The following is a 12,046-nucleotide window of genomic DNA, read 5'->3' as shown; positions in this document are numbered from 1 at the left end:
TTTCAGCTCTTAAATTCTGTGATTTTTTTTCTTTGTAATCATTATTTAACAGAATGGTGGCTTTTGTTTATGGTTAGTATTTTACTGTATTTTGATTTAGATTTTGTAACTAAAAAAAAAAAAGCCACTCCAAAAAGGTAGGAATTATTCTCATTAAGGATTCATATTAGCTTATTTGGATCCAGTAAGCAAACTATAATTTTGTATGGTTATGTCAAAGTTGACATTAAATACATTTTCTTAATTTATAAAGTAGTACACATTGGTAGTTAAAAACTAAACTAAGAGTTTGAAACTTAAAATTTCTTTTTAGTCTTTTATTAACCAAAAAAAAAAAACCAAACCCGTTGCTGTTGAATCGATTCTGACTCATAGTGACCCTATAGGACAGAGTAGAACTGCCCCATGGAGTTTCCATCATCGAGCACCTGGTGGATTCGAACTGCCGACCTTTTGGTTTACAGCCGTAGCACTTAACCACTATGCCACCAGGGTTTCCTATTCTCTTATTAAGTGAATGAAAATAAGTCTCTTTATCTTTAGAGGATTTATGTTCATATAGAATCAGTCATGAATTAAGAACCTTTGTAAATACTAGTTTTGGATTTTTTTTAAATTACTGAGACATTTAGTAGAGCTAGTAAGTAGAGATTTGACTTAACACTTAAAATGTTTCAGTATATCAAATGAAAATCCAAAGATATTTCATTGAGCTATTTCAGTATGTAGGTACTTTAAGAGAACTTGGAATTTTTTTTTGGAATAAAGTATGTGAAATCAAAAGTTACTTAACACGCTGAATTACTTAGAAAATCTGTAAGCATTAGAAAACTGAATAGGATTTAGGACCACAATTTTCCTCTTTAGTTTTGAAGGTTTATTCTAAATTGTTAATGATTTTTTAAAAATATCAAGATTACTTGGGAATTTTTAACTTGTTGACTGAAAGGACGTTTTAAGAGACTAATGAAAGTTTAAATGAAAGGATTGGTTTCTAACAAATAAATTACTTCTGACTTATACCCAGTTTATTTAAATTTAGGCTTAAAATAAATCAAGTGACTTCCCTAAGCTTATAACCACAATTTACAGATCTTCAAAATCTGTGATATCTTACATATACTGTAATCAAGGAAGAGTAACTTTTCTTGTCTGCAGTGTATTGTCTTTAAGTAATTTTGCGTAAAAGGAATCTTGATTTTTAAAAGCTAAATAGACTGATTGGCAGTGGGGTGCTGACCAAGAGTCAGTTGTGTACATTTATACTGAATGCTTAACTGAATTTGGATCTATGATATTGTCTTTTAAAATAAGGAAGGATTCTGCCTTATTTAAGGAGTCTTGGTGGCGTGGTAGTTAAGCGCTCGGCTCCTAACTGCAAGGTTGGCAGTTGGAACCCAGCAGCCACTCTCCAGGAGAAAGATGTGGCAGTCTGCTTCCGTAAAGATTACAGCCTTGAAAACCCAATGGGGCAGTTCCTCTCTGTCCTGTGGGGTTGCTGTAATTCAGAATCAAGTCTACGGCAACGAGGGCTTTTTTCTTTTTTTTCTTTTGGGTGGGTGGGGGGTGTGCCTTATTTAGCCCAAATTTACCATTCTCTAACTTTCATTTATTCTAAAGATGAAGGCATATAGCTTTTTGAGTCACAAATCTAGATTCAAATCCTCGCTCTATTATGTACTGGAAAAACGGTATGGAGGCAGTGTCGGACCTCCTCCTGTTTCACAGGGGGTAAGGAGAATCAAAATCAACAGCCCAACTCTGATTTGTGTGAAGCAGAGGTCAGACATGCTTCTTCTCTCCGTCATCTTTACCAGTTCTGACACCAACTGTTCCTTCCATGGCACTCTCTACTTCTCTGCTGGGTTTGATAATTCATTGCAGTGGCTGTATGGAACTCACAGACCACACTCATGGTTATGGGGTTTATTAGGGAAGTAACAGGTTACAATTCAGGCACAGGAACATTCAAGGATATAGTTCTTTCATCAGGACAGCCTCTTCCCAGCCATGCTTACAGGCATGCCTCTCAGTCTGTGCCCAAAGGTACTCAGCTTTCTTGCTCTGTGGGCCAAGAAGCCCATCACGCCATATCCTGCTGCCGGGTCTCTGCCAGGTCTGCTGCCACCACGTCTCACTGTCTGCAGGGTTACAACTCACTCTCTCTCTCAGTCCTGGTTCCAGGAGCTTCTCAGCACAGGGATCCCAGGTCCAAAGGACGTGTTTGGCTCCTGGCTGTTCTTCCTCAGTGGTGGTGGGATTCTCTCTTTCCCGCCTCTGGGGTGGCTCATTTCAAGCCCAGTGAGATGGTAAAATTGACCAATCCCCTTGGTGGGCCACAGTTACCCTATCACACAGTCCCACCCAATCACTTGGGTGGGATATACAAAACCATGGCCAGAAAGGCCACATGAAAGCAATCTACGGCACTGCGTATGTGTTATCCTTATTGTTGAGGAATTTATTATGGGTACCCACTAAATAATTCCCTTTTCCCCTGCTTGAATTCTGTTGAGAGAAAAGACAAATTTCAGCACACAGAAATAAAAATATGAGTTTTATTACTGATGAAAGTTGAAATGGAACAACAGTGAGTTTCTTGAGTGGCTTCTGAGTGGTAACAGTGGGGTTCTAATATTGAACCCAGAACTAAACAGTTATCCACTCCCCCAACCCAGGTTCTTCGAACAGTAGTGGTTTTTCACCTGGGAGTCTGCTCCAGAAAACTCTGGCCAGAATGCTTTATTCCTGTAGCCATCTGGCTCTCAAAAGAAGGCCACCAAAAAACCAAACCCATTGCCATTGAGTCGATTCCGACTCATAGCAACCCTATAGGATGGAGTAGAACTGCCCCATAGGGTTTCCAAGGAGCAGCTGGTGGATTCAAACTGCTGACCTTTTGGTTAACAGCCGTAGCACTTAACTACTGTGCCACCAGGGCTCCCAAAAGAAGGCAGGGAGGTGAAAAAGCCACAGATGTCTAATTCCTCTTAGAAAATCTTCAGTCAGGCAGCTCGTTTCACCTCAGTGGTGGGGTATGATGCCAGGACTTGTTGAGGAAAATTCCTCCTAATGGAAACCAGAGGAGTAATGAACACACGTGCCCCCAACACACAGACTTTTAAGAATCTTAATTTTTTTTTTTTTTTTTAATTTGTGAAACAAGTAATAGCAATCTCTTTTAGGGTTAGTGTGATGTTCATATGCCAGCAAGTTTGGGATATGGAAACTCAGGGAGATTATCAAATAACCACCCTTTCTAGTCTTTAAAATTGGGTTATAGCAATGTGTGAGTAGAAGGGAACCCACTTTGCTAGGAGATGAGTAAAATCAGTAATAATTAGGATGCGTAAGGATTAGTGAAGTGGGAGAAAGCAGGCAATGAACAGAAAATGTTTTAGAGAATCTGTAACTATCTCAAGACTAGCACACCCTTGCAAATTTAACCCAGGGCAGGCATGCTTTCCTCAAACAGCCATGCCCAACCAGCTGGTATTAATTCAAACTTTTAAGTCCCTTCTCTAATTGAGTGGTTCTCACATTGTGCTCTCTGGACCAGTAGCATCAGTGATACCTAGCAACTTGTTAGAAATGCAGATTTAAAGCCCTTCCCTAATCCTGCTGAATCTAAAATTCTGAAGGGTAGGGCCCAACACTATTTTAACAAGCCCTCCAGGTGATTTTGATATCTGCTGAAATTTGAGGACCGCATAACATCAATTGTAACCATCCTCAGAAGAATTGGATAGCTGAAGTTTAATTGTATTTGCCAGTAATTTTTTCTAGTTCTTAATCATTGAACAGGATTCCTGGTGGCTCAATGGTTAAAATGCTTGGCTGCTTACCAAAAGATTGGTCGTTCAAACCCACCAGCTGCTCAGCGGGAGAAAAGGCCTGGAGATCTACTCCCATAAAGACTACAGCCTAGGAAACCCTGTGGGGTAGTTCTGCTCTGTCCAGTAGGGTCACTATCGTTGGAATCCACTCAGTGGCACACAATAGCAATCGTTAAACATTTTATTTATTAAATATTTGGGGGGTTTGTTTTGGTAAGAGGGGAAGAGGTTAAATAGGTAAAATGGAACTTGGCTTTGAATGTCAAACAGGCATAAGCAATAGGATTGCATTTTCATTCTGTAGGTTTAAATATAGCGGCATGATGCCTGTAAGAAAATTAAATGTAACAGTGAAATGCACAAGAGATTGGATATAGGAAATACTAGAATGAGGTAGAATTTAGGAGTAGTGATTATAGTTGGTGTAGGGGTACTTGAAGATCAGGAAGAAAAATTGTTATATGGCAGAGAATTTTCAAAGAAAGAATTAGTTGAACTTAGTAATTTAACTGAAACTAGAGAGGATGGAATCAAAGATGACTTAAGAGTTCAAGCCCAGGTGGTTAGGATAATGATGATGTCACAGACAGATTAAAATTGAGGAAGGCAGCTGATTGATAGGGAATGAATTGAATACAGTGTTGTACATGTTAACTTTGAGGTGATTGAAGGATAACTAAGGGTGCAGAACTAGGGGTTAATAGACTGTGAGCTAGTTGAAGAGAAGAGAATGGTGGACGACGAGTTCCTTAAAGGACTTATATAGAAAAGAGAACTCAGATAGATTAGAATAAGAGAGGGATTTGGAAGTACTGTGAAGAGAAAGTGATGCATCCATTCAGTCATTTACCTACCAAAGCACCTACCATGTGCCTGGCACAGTTCTAGGTTCTCAGAATACAGTGACTGACCAACCAGTGCCCTGCCCTTAGAACTAATATTGTAAGCAGAGGGAGACAACAGTATAACACATGAACTAATGAAGAAGATAATTTAAGATAATAATAAAGATTGCAAAGAAAACAGTAACAGTAAAGAGTGACAAAGGGGTGGAGTATTTCTTTAGATAGTCAAGGGAAGACCTGAGACAGTGACATGTGACAGAAGTCACGGTGGAAGATAGTTCTAAGAAGCCAAAAGATAGTAGAGGCTTAGTGAGGCCAAGGAGAATTGCAAGAAGGCAATATTAGTGGGTTTGTTATGCTTTTTTTGCCCTTTTCGGAGGCTATCTGATAAGAAAGATTTAGAAGGATAGAGTCATCTATCAGAAGGAGTGTGGGATTGGAGAGAACCCAGCTCAGCCATCTTAGCCGTTTATTAGCTGTGCACAAAACCAAACTCACTGCCGTTGATTCGATTCCAACTCATAGTGACCCTATAGGACAGAGTAGAACTGCCCCATAGGGTTTCTAAGGAGCAGCCAGTGGATTCGAACTACCGACCTTTTTGGTTCACAGCTGTAGCACTTAACCATTACACCACTAGCATTAGGGTTAGGGTTAGCTGTGCACAAGATTGTCGGATTCTCCGAGTCTTACTCTTCACAGTAGACTAAGAAGTAATAATAACACCTTATGGGATTAAGTTGTGATGATTAAATGAGAGAGTGAATTTTAAGTAGCTAGCATAGTGCTTGGAAGTAAGTGCTGATATTGGTAACTATTAATGGTTAACTGGTAACTATTAGTAATAGTTAATGGTATTAATAGTAATACTGAATGGAATATAAAATTCAGTCATGTGAAACACAGTTCCATTTAATAATCGAGATCTAATGTCTTTTTATATGCAATTTCATTTCCAAGTTGTACTTTGATCTTTTGTCATGCAAGAAATTTCAGAGGCATGAAACTCCTGTTGGAAAATGTTAACAAATATTTTTGTAATTAGATGATACACTTTGATTAGCTACTTGATGACATTTAGAAAGTATGTTTATATACATATAATACTGTATGATGGATTTTATTAACTTTTAAATATTTTCTTCTTACAGATGTATGCATCTCATGATTGATAAGAAGAAACTAGTCATGGGCCAAAGGTGAAGATAACTTTTCTGGGAAATGTTGCTGCTGATGCTGCTTTGTAAAGTGATACAATGAGTGTTTGGTTTAAGGAAGATTTTCATATTTAAAAGATTTTCATCTTGGAACTATATCAAGTGAAAATTAGATTCTTTTGGGAAACATTTTCCTCCTAATAAGTTATACTTGTAATGGGCGATATGGCAAACAACTCAGTTTCATATGGTGGTGTGAAAAACTCTTTGAAGGAAGCTAATCATGATGGAGACTTTGGAATTACACTCGCAGAGCTGCGGGCTCTCATGGAGCTCAGGTCCACAGATGCATTACGGAAAATCCAGGAAAGCTATGGAGACGTCTATGGAATTTGCACCAAGTTGAAAACATCTCCCAATGAAGGTGAGCTTTACTACATTCATTTTTAGTCCTTTGTGTAAAGAATGTTGTGTATTTGGCTCATAAATAAACATGTGGGTAATTTTGGGGCCCTTGTCTGATTATACTGTAATTTTAGTGACATTAAAGATGAGTTAGTTATCAGATTGGTGTGGTTAAAGTAATTTTACCTCAAGGGATACTGCTGCAAATTACCTGTTTATGATAACATGATTGTCTCTCAGCTCCTGCTATAGAGGATGGAACAGAGCTATTAGTAGCCCCAGGGATCCCGTGGAAATAAGCCGTGCTCACTGTCCTTCATTTTGCCAGGTGGCTTAAAATAGTTGTCACTGCCAGTAGCTGACCAAGTTGTTTTTAGCTTATGGAGCTTAATCCAAACTTTAATGATTAGTGCAGGAAGCCCTAAAGCAAATCAAATAGGTTAAACAGCAATTAGTTTTTGGTCTAGCAAATGTTTCCTTTGACTGAAAATACTCAGTCTTTCAATTACGTTGAATTTCCCTGTGCTCAGCGAAGCCTTTGGTTTCCTAATTCTTGATTTGTAGTAAGTTTCTTCTTAAGGATCAAGCAAGGAAAATTCATTATGATTCATTATAACTTCATTGCATCTGGTCTTTAAGATGGTTTGAGAAGGACGGACTTTTTATACGTTGATCATGTTGAATATAAAACTAAGGATAGAAATTATCCTTAGAGAAAAAGGAAGGTTTGAGTAAGGGTGGGAAATTATTGATGTAAAAACTTAAAGTATTTTAGTATATATTCAAAAGCCAATTCTAGAGAAATGATGCAGAAGTGTTTTTCTGAAAATTTTTCCTGAAACATCTGATACCATGCTACTTACGATAAGATTTAAAGTAATAGCAAAGAGTTATTTCCCCAAAATTGCTGAAGAATTTTAAATCACACTCAAAAATTCGTTAAAGTCTTTATGTAATTCTGTGTGACTTGCTAATTATTTTAATTGTAGTTACTTTGATTTTTCCTCAGTATTCACAGCTGTCCTAAAGGGACTTCAGCAGACCACTTGGAGTGTTTTCTTTTTGTGCAAGGCCTTTTAACTCTTCAAGATTTTCTGGATCTTTTCCTCAAGTCAGTACCACTAAAAACATCCACGGCTTATTTATGCCTTAGATAGGCCATTTTCATTTAAAGATAGCTGGGCCCCCTTTTTACCCTCTTACTTTACCCATTCTCCACCTTAAAGTCAGAACTTTGTTTTTAAAATAAAACGATGCATTCATTTTTCTGTTTTGTTTAAGACCTCTCATTGGTTGTCCTCGACTTGTTAGGCTCATGGCAAAAAAGCTTCCACTACAATAAGTCCCAGGGTTACCAACGTCTGATTTATGGACAACTCGTAGTTGCCCTTTAATGTTATATAAATTTCAGATTATTTTCTAAGCAGTTTTTCTCCCCAAAATGAGATTACTGGATCAGATTGGTATATGTTAAAGTTTAAAGGTGATAAACAATCCCAGGTTACTTTCTAGAAATATCTTACCAGTTTGCACACCACCAGCAGTGTATGAGAAAGCTGTTTTCAACAACTCTTTATTAAGTTACTGTCTTTTTCAGTTTTCTAATTTCATAAGTGAGAAGTTTGATTTCTTTGAATACCAGTGGGATTGAGTATTTTTTTCAACTTGTGGACTGTAAGCAGTCAAGGATTGTGTGTGTGTTTGTGACTGCCTGGCCAATAGTTCCATTTTGTATTTCTGTTTCTTTCCTTTGTCTACTTTCCCATTGAGGTCTCAGTGTTTTTTGTGTTTTTCTTGCCTTTTGAGATTGATATGCCCAAGTTTTTTATAGTCTTTTGCATTTTTTGATTTGTATTTTTCCCTTGTATTCTTGGAAAGTCTTGCTTATCTTCTAGTATTTTGAATTTAATTTTTACTAAGATTTGTACAAACTGTTGTCTTCACTGTTTATAAACATTTGTCATTTTGAAATGTTCTTTTTAAAAAAAAGTGAAACAAGCCATTTTAAGCATTATATTTGTGTTTACTATTGTTGACACTATAAATAAAAACTGCAGCAGCCGTCACAAGAATATTATTTACAAAGGAATCTTCATAGGTTTAGTTTAATTTAGAAATAATTCACAAAGATAGTGAACATTTTGTCACTAATCAACTAGGCAAAAGATAGTAAACAAGCATGATCAGAAATAAGCAGCAGTTTGTATGCCCAAGGGAGTGATCTAGACAGCAAGTACTCTTTTGTTAGAATAACCCATTTGTACTTGGCAAAGTGAGAATTAAATGATTTTTCAAGTGCATAAATTTTGATTATGGAAAACTGAAGTTGTTTACCTGTTCCTTTAGTTCATCTTATCTATCATTCTTTCATTTATTAATTAATTCGTTCGTTGATAAATGTATCTTTCATCAGACCCCAGCTATTCATCAGAATAAGTTTTATATAACCCCTAAGAAGAAAAAATATTAGCAGTTATAATTGTAAGATGCCATCAATTTTAAATCCCAATTTCAGAGATGTAAATAAACTGTAAAAATACGTGCATGTTAGACTTGCTGGAATTCAGTATTTATATCTGCTATGTGGGAGGTATCTTTCTAGGCTGTGGGCATACAACCATGATTACAACAAAAATCTCTGCCTCATTTTCACATGAGGTAGACAGACAGATCACAAGAAAATGAAATGAAATATGTAATGTGTTAGCAATAGGTGCTTAAAAGAAAAAATGAGTGGAGAAGGAAAATCAGAATTATTGGCTCTTCTGATATCAGATCGCTATACAATCTGGAGGAACAACCCAAGTCATTTCTTAAGAACATAAACAACAAAAAATGATGGGTAACATTTATAATAGCACTTTTTGTGTCAGGTTGGTTGTTAGCACTTCGTATTTTATAGTTGAGGAACACATGGCTCTTAAAGCGCTAGAGAGCTGAAATTCAAACTGTGCCATTCTGGCTCCAGAGGCCATGCTTTTATCTATAGTATACTGCCTGCTATAAAAGTTCAGCTCATAGAGCTTGCAAAATATGGAGAAAGAAGTGCCTGCATTCCTTCATATCAGTAGTATCTTCGATAGCAGAAACTACATGGTGAAAAAAATTTTAATTTAAGGTTCTGTTTATCAGCCTGGTCTTTGAAAATGTGCTATATTAAGGAAATTGTGTTTTTTCCTCATTTGGCCGAGCAGTTTATCACTTGTTTTCTATCAGAGTAGTCCTTTCACATGATTTGAGAGATATTATCTATCTATATATTGATCAACAGGAAGTGTTTTGAACCAAATATGATTTTCATAGTAAAAACTTTCCATTGGTTTTGATTAATGATAGTCACTCTTAAGGGAATTGGAACTATAGATTTCAAAGCTAACTAGAATTGAGATTTGTTACGTCATATTTTTAACTTTATCTGTTAAAACAAGTACGTATCTCATAATCCTCAAAATCTAGGAATTCCCTTTTATACCAAAATAACCTGCTTATAATAGCCTAACTGCATGGAATTATCTTATATATTTTTTCTTATAACCCTTGTTGTTTTCCAGCATTGACCACTTATTATTTGTATTCTAAATCACATTTCTTGACCCTTTCATTTTTACTGTAGCTTTCGTATCTTTTCTATTTTACTGTGTTCTTATGTTATCAATATTATATTTTATATTGCATGATAGAGTAGAATCTCTAGTAATATTTCTGGAATGTAAGTCTCCAGCGCTGGTAACATGTTTTATCATTCAGTAGTACTGTATTAATCAAGGGACAAAAGTGAATTTATAAAAATGAAAGGCAGGTGCCGAGTGGTATCTTGTAAGAGGCATGATGTCATCAGCTTGTAAAGGGCAAGGAAGCAAATGGGACACCATGCTTTTTAAGTAGTGGTTGCTAAAATTAGGTAGAAGTGAAAAAAGAGAAAATAAAAGACAGTGGTAGAGAAACAAAAGAGCTATGTTGTGGTCAGCAGGGTAGGGCCAACAGCAGTTGTCCCTGGCTGTCTAATGTTTCTGTAATTTTTCAGATAGCAGTTTATATGTGTAATCAGTAGAAGTAAGGCTGCTAGTAATGGTGTGCTTTGACTCTGTCTTTATGGTGTAATGTAGCCCTGGTGGCACCGTGGTTAAGAGCTACTGCTGCTAACCAAAGGTCAGCAATTCTAATCTACCATCCACTCCTGGGAAACCCTTTGGGGCAGTTCTACTTTGTTCTTTAGGGTTGCCATGAGTCGGAATTGACTCAGCGGCAGTGGGTTTGGTTTGGGTTTTTGGTTTATGTTATAATATATTAAAACTAACATTCAAATTTGGAAATACATTTAACTTTTAAACCAAAAATCGGAGCCCTTGCCCAGGATAAATCATTATTATAGGCAAATATAAGAACTCTCTAATGCCCTGATGTATTTGCTTGGTTATCCAGATTGGCACAACAACCTGCTTATTCAGATATCCAACAAGTATTTGCATGACCATTGTGTGCCAGTCCTGTACATTTTAATACTCTTAAAGAGTTGCCAGTGAGAATTTTATATTGATGATCTTGCATAACCTTGTCCTAGAAATTTATTGCTGCCCTAATAGAGAATTACAAATTTAATTTAATACCTGCTCAGTTCAGTGTTTTTAATTGCTTGTGAACTATTTAAAGATAGTTGTAATACTGAATACTTCTCCTGTAACTCTGTAACATGTATATTATTTTTTAAAGTCTTTTCTGATAGAGCCCTAAGTAGCATGGCTTTAGTTAGAGGTTTTTTAAGTTCAGTTATCTGAATACAGTAGACATATTTCTTTCTCAAAACACTTCCCTCTGGCTTTCATAACATTATACTCTGAGGATTTCTTTCTTCTTATCTGGCCAGTCTCATCAGCCTCCTGTGCTCCTCTTTAGATGTTGGTGGGCCTCAAGTTTCTGTTCTTCTGTATACTCTGCTCTTCATAATGTACATTCTCCATGGCTGATGCCATCCACTGCTATGACTTCACTTATCTGTGTGCTGATGATTTCTAAATCTGTATTTCCGGTCCAGATTTTTATCCCAAATTTTGAAAGCCTGAAAACTTGATTTCTTTTAGACATTTCCACTGTCTCAACTTTTCCAAACTTTCCCCTCTGAAAGCATACATCTGTTGTTCCCCTGTCCAATAAAACAGTTATCCACCTTGCTACCTGTTTCTTCTTAGTTGCCTTTGACTTCTGTTCTACCCGACCATCAGATATTGGTGTACACCAAGGTCCTAGCCTCAGCCCTGCTCTCTTCTTGTTTGCTTTCTCTGGAAGCTCTCATCTAGGCCAGTGGCTTCAGTATCATTCACACACACACACAGACACACAGACACACACACACACACACCCCACACACACACACCCAATCTCAGGCCTCTCTCTCACTTACGAATTTGGATAGCCAGCTGCCTAGTAGATGTTCCCACCTGTTTGTTTAATGGGCATCTCTTATTTAAATGTATAAAACAGAACCATTAACTTTTTTTTTTTTTTGGCTTTATTTTTATTATTGTACTTTAGATGAAGGGTTACAGAACAAACTAACTTCTCATTAAACAGTTAGTACACATACTATTTTGTGACATTGGTTAGCAACCCCACAACATGTCAACACTCTCCCTTCTCAACCTTGGGGTCCCTATTACCAGCTTTCCTGTCCCCTCCTGCCTCTAGTCCTTGCCCCTGGGCTGGTGTGCCCCTTTAGTCTCGTTTTGTTTTATGAGCCTGTCTAATCTTTGGCTGAAGGGTGAATCTCAGGAGTGACTTCATTACTGAGCTAAAAGGGTGTCCGGGG

The 12,046-nt window shown here is 37.1% G+C and overlaps 1 protein-coding gene across 10 annotated transcripts in view; it reads left to right on the top strand.

Annotated features, from left to right (window-relative positions):
* ATP2B1 (ATPase plasma membrane Ca2+ transporting 1) overlaps positions 1-12,046 on the top strand; it is a 133,644-nt gene that overhangs the window by 56,279 nt on the left and 65,319 nt on the right. For 9 of the 10 annotated variants that reach the window (XM_023738554.1, XM_023738556.1, XM_004384193.2 and 6 more), the window contains one exon: positions 5,833-6,262. In XM_023738554.1, coding sequence (XP_023594322.1) covers positions 6,055-6,262 — 208 coding nt within the window. In that variant the 5' untranslated portion in view covers positions 5,833-6,054. Of the gene's footprint in view, positions 1-2,613; positions 6,263-12,046 lie in introns of those variants that run through there. The other variant, XM_023738560.1, reaches the window with a different exon arrangement.

The sequence above is a fragment of the Trichechus manatus genome, unplaced genomic scaffold, assembly GCF_000243295.1.
Source record: "Trichechus manatus latirostris isolate Lorelei unplaced genomic scaffold, TriManLat1.0 scaffold00119, whole genome shotgun sequence".
Taxonomy (NCBI): domain Eukaryota; kingdom Metazoa; phylum Chordata; class Mammalia; order Sirenia; family Trichechidae; genus Trichechus; species Trichechus manatus.
The sequence above is the reverse complement of the archived record's forward strand: the minus strand, read 5'-3'. Positions and strand labels throughout refer to the sequence as shown.